The 5,115-nt window shown below is 31.9% G+C and overlaps 1 protein-coding gene across 1 annotated transcript; it reads right to left on the bottom strand.

Annotated features, from left to right (window-relative positions):
• Positions 1-745: 745 nt before the first annotated feature.
• On the bottom strand, positions 746-1,749 carry LOC123903878 (classical arabinogalactan protein 4-like). Its single transcript, XM_045953564.1, has one exon. The coding sequence runs from the start codon at positions 1,555-1,557 to the stop codon at positions 1,096-1,098; it is 462 nt and encodes a 153-aa protein (XP_045809520.1). The 5' UTR covers positions 1,558-1,749; the 3' UTR covers positions 746-1,095.
• Positions 1,750-5,115: the final 3,366 nt, after the last annotated feature.

Genomic DNA, 5,115 nt, shown 5'->3' with positions numbered 1-5,115 from the left:
TATTTGGGGTCGTGGTAGTCACACCAACAATTATTATTGAATGATATGAGAACAACCGATTGAAACAGATTTTCACATCTAACTTTGACAATTCTTCAAACAAGATTGAGGATAATTGTAAGTTTGCCTAAAGGGTCACCTTAGTTGCTCAACAATGTCATGGTTTTTTTTCTTTCCTTTCTAAGTTTCCTCTACTAATGTTATCTTATTCGAAGCACTCTCGGACATTAAATATGAACATCCCGCTTAACAAAGAATTTGTATTTTAATGTCTCATTCCCTTGGACCCATATCCTCCTTGGCTAACTATGTCAATATTTTTAGAACCTTCAATTCTAGAGTAATTAGCAAGAAAAATTATAAATTTCACACTAAATCTAATTAATGACATAAATTCCAAGGAGATTTTATCTTGTTTTCTAAGTACCTATTTTTTGTAGAAATTTTTTCTAATACACACTTTAATGTGTTATTTCAATAGTAAGAACTAAACCTTATAATTTTAAAATCAAGTTCAAATCTCATCAGGAACCGTTGTAGAATGATGCCACTTGAAATAATAAAAAAGTCATTTTTTCTAACAGTGTTATGAGATCATATCCATGATTCAAAATTTTAAAACCTATACTATAAATTGATCTACTCCATATATAAAAAGCTATCTCCATTCATGTAATACAAAGTAATTTAGCATATCCAATAAATAATTCAGACTAAAAAAATAACATAATTTCATACAAAATTATAGTAAAAAGAATGACAAACAGTTTTATTCTATGAATTAATGGATGTACAATGAAATCATCATCACGGTCATATACATACACGTGTGAACACCAAAACAAATTAAATCACAAAATAAATCATCATCATAATCATGAAGATCAATCTCGTCCGTCGAATCAACAAACACATCAACGAAAAGTATAAATAGAGAAATAATAATAACACATCAAGACGAAAATTAACAAAAAATAAAATACTAACTCAAATTAAAATAAAAAACCAGAGGATAATAAATCAAATAGATCCCGTCCGTCCGTCCGTCAATGAAAAGTAAGATCAAGGGCCAAAAAGCCTCCACATGGACAAATCTTAGAAAGCGATGGCGAAAAGAGCTGCAGAGAGAGCAGTTGCAGCAATGATGGGTTTGCTGTAGGAAAATGCTGCAGAGGGAGAAGGTGGGGTATCAGCTCCGCTGGGTCCGGGTCCTAGAGAGTCAGGAGTGGGTGCAGGAGGAGAGCCAGCAGTGGAAGGAGTGGGTGCTGTAGATGGGGTAGAAGCTGGAGTTGGTGCTGGAGGGGAAGTTGCTGGAGAGGAAGCAGGTGCAGGTGGTGTTGCTGTAGGTGGAGTTGCTGTTGGTGGTGTTGCTGCTGCAGGTGGTGTTGCTGTAGGTGGAGTTGCTGTTGGTGGTGTTGCTGCTGCAGGTGGTTGAGCTTTTGGTGCTGGGGTTGCTGTTGGTGGTTTTGTTGGTGCAGCAGTTGGGGCTTGTGCTAAACAAGAAGTGGCTAAAAGACCCAAGATGAGAAAAATTTGTACTGCTGCAGAGGAAGCCATTTTAGGATGGAGAGAGATTTAGAATTTAGAAAGGAAAGTGGTGTGTGTGAAGGAGAGAAAAGATTAGAAAGAGAGAGTAGTGAAAAATGAATGAAAAAGAAGAGAATATATAAAAAGAGGGGTAAGGTTTGGAAGTGGGGGACTTCAAACAAAGAAGTGGACGGACAGCTATGAATGCATCAAAATAATAATGGCTTAAGATTCCTTCTCATTTTGGGTTTTAAAAAATTGAAATGCTACCTATTTTTTTATGCTCCTATGGAAATGGTTAAAAGCATCTAGTAAGTATTATATTCTAGTTCTAGAAATAAAAGAAAGAAAAAGTATTCTAGTTCTAGAAATAAAAGCTTTTTATCTTTTTTACAATAATTGAAAGCTTTTCATTAAAAAAAAATACTATAGTATTGAGATAATTATATTCTTCCTTTTAGTTAGCCCTAAAAAAATTTCTTCTATGGTTGTTGATCCTCTCCATTAGAAAATTCTTCTAATTTTTTCTTCAATGATCTCTACAAATTAATTCAATCTTTTTGCTTATCAAAAAAATAATGTTGCGCTAAAAATACAACATGGTATTCTATTTACTCATAATACGGTTATCAAAACATACAAATAATATTAAAAAAAACTAAAAATGTACTTTTGTTGTATTTTTGTTAAAAAGATATGTTTAAATAACATTTTTCATATGTTTTGATGAAAGGTTTTAGAAAAGAGGGATGAGAGAATGATCATTTATTATATTATTTTTTGAATTTTTTTTAACTACTAAATATATTTTAAAATATAGATTTAATCCTCCGAAATTCTTTTACAACTTCTTTAAAGAATGACAACGCAAAAATTAAGTATTGAACATCTCATTTTACGGTGAAAAATGCATCGCATGCAAAAATTGTTTGCATTGACAAAAATTACATAGCTTTATTACAAAAATTTATGAAATTACAATGATTAGTTAATTTCATTGGAAATCTATCTGAACACACTTTGAATTTAGTTTTTGAGACAATATGAACTTCATTAAAGAATGCTGTTATAAGGGTTATGTCTTTCGGTGTCAATGTTACCCCATGACTTAAATTAATTGCTTCTATACGCGCATATGCAATTTATTATTTACTTGCCCAATAATTTGCCATATGCAAGCAAAACACTACCACTTAAATTATGTTGCCCCCACATGTGCGCCAACCTTCTTTGGTTCGTGGACTTACGCTGGCCGGTGTGATGTATAGGTCAACACCCAATACAAAATTTACAAATAGTACAATTTATTTTTTCTTCATTTCATTTTTTCTTAAATCTTCGATAAGTTGAATACATATATTAGAATTTGGGAGGCTTATACTCAATCGCAAAAGCTAGCTTAAAATTTGAAGTTTGCAACAACAACAGGTGGCCCAAATATGAGAGGTCTCCACAAAACAATAACTCGATCTAGGATAAGCTCTGATATCATATTAGAATTTGAGAGGCATATACTCAACCACAAAAATTAATTTGAGAGTTGAAGTTTGCATTACCCTTATAAATGTTATCTATTCTATATATCTAGCTAATATGGGACTTCTAACAACATATTTAGTTTATGTTCGGTATCATAGTGGATATATCAGAATTATGGTAAGTTATTATGATGGTGTTTATGTCAAAATCACCGTGAAACATACATTTATTTGGATAGAAATATGTTTCAAGACTCAAATAACCCTTACAAAATTATTTACATATCGTTATAACCGAATCATCGTGTGACATATCAATGTCTTTCCTAGGTGCAAAGGGACAAATTTATTTATTTACATTGCCATTACATTACAGCAATTACTAGCTGGCAGATGTTGAGTGGTGTCTAAATTGGGTATTTCATATTTTGGCAACGGGCATTATGGTTTTTATGAATGTACTTATTTGTCTCGTTGTTTATTTGTAGTTGTTGAATATTACCTGAACCACCCTTTGGATCACGGACATGTGTCGGTTCTAAGTTAAGGGTTAGTGAGCAGTCGTTGTCTTACGGCACTACTATTGTGTGCAGTAATTTTCCAGCCACTTTCCTAATCTTATTTTTATCAACAACGTTCCCCACATTGTCTTCTTCGTTAGTGTACGTTCTTTTAACTCAAATTTACTACTTTTTACATCAATTTAGCAACCTAAACCAACTATGGTCATGTTCTAAGAATTAATAGATCTAGGCCTCACACGTGGTTGTCATGTTCTAGCAAACGTTTGAAGTGTTTGTTCTTGTCATTGTCAATATTGCATAAGACAAGATAACGTCTCCTTTTTCTAACACCTTTTATATCACTTTAGCTTAGGATACTTTTGCATTAGTGTGTTTAAGACGAATTAGGTTCCTAGTAATGAAGTGAGGTCTTCAACACATCATTTTATTTTTCTTGGATCAAGAACGGACGTCATCTATATCTCAAATGCATAAATGTATGATTCCTAAATTTGTTCATCAAGACAATACTTGTTTTTTTTTTTAGAAAACCCAAGAGAAATGTAGATAGTTAAAGGAAAATGTTAACTTGTGCCCTAAGGGCACATGCTAAGGAGATAAATATGGAAATATTCTCTTGAAAATTGTGTATTCAACTTCTTAAACATTAAATATTTTATAACATTAAATGCTATATTTCTATATTTAGTTATCTTATCATGTGACCTAAGGGCACATGTTAACATGACTCATAGTTAAAACGTAAAATTTATCTTTAGTTTATAGTAGTAAAACTTACCTCTAGTTTAGCAATATAGTGTGACACAAGTGGTAGATACTTGAGTCCCTTAATCATTTGGTTTTGGGTTCGATCTCCGGCCGGTGCGTATAGAGAAACATTTGTTGAGAGAGGTCAAACCCTTAAATGTATCTCAGTCGCCTCGAGGAGATTAGTCTCTGCAGTTGCGCGCAGAGGATACCTTTAATTTACCAAAAAAAATTACCTCTAGTTTGTAATTAGAGCAATTAATTGTGCTCTTTTAAATTATAAGAGTTTTTAAGAGTTGAGTACATTTTATTCTTCTTATAATTCAAATTTTACTAGTCCCACACCCGTGCGATGCACGGGTATTATGCGGTATTTTATATTGTAATGTTGAAAAATCATTCGTTTAAATTGAATCAATAAGTATTATGAAAATTATAATAATAACATTAACAACAACAAAATAATAATAATAATAAAATGATGTAAATATAAGATAGATATTAAAGATGTATTTATACATTTCGAAAAGATTATAATGAATCTTATTGCATCTACCAAAATAAGTTGGTAATCCATAAATTGTCATGTCGCTATGAAAACGGTTTGTGGTCATACTCATACACTGTGCATTTGATCGCAATATCTTTAACTCATTCTTCAAAATAACTATGGAAATGATAACATATAATTGACCCGGGAAAACAATCGATGTTGAAACATAAGTTTTTATTTATATTATAAATCTCATTGGAGGATTCTGAGTTGGATAAACTACTTCATTATCTCTTACAAAAAACTACTGTATTATCGAATTTGACATTTATATTAATTTGAAACT

Source organism: Trifolium pratense, linkage group LG2 (assembly GCF_020283565.1).
Source record: "Trifolium pratense cultivar HEN17-A07 linkage group LG2, ARS_RC_1.1, whole genome shotgun sequence".
NCBI classification, from domain to species: domain Eukaryota; kingdom Viridiplantae; phylum Streptophyta; class Magnoliopsida; order Fabales; family Fabaceae; genus Trifolium; species Trifolium pratense.
Note: the sequence above shows the minus strand (reverse complement) of the source record. Positions and strands in the feature narration are given on the sequence as shown.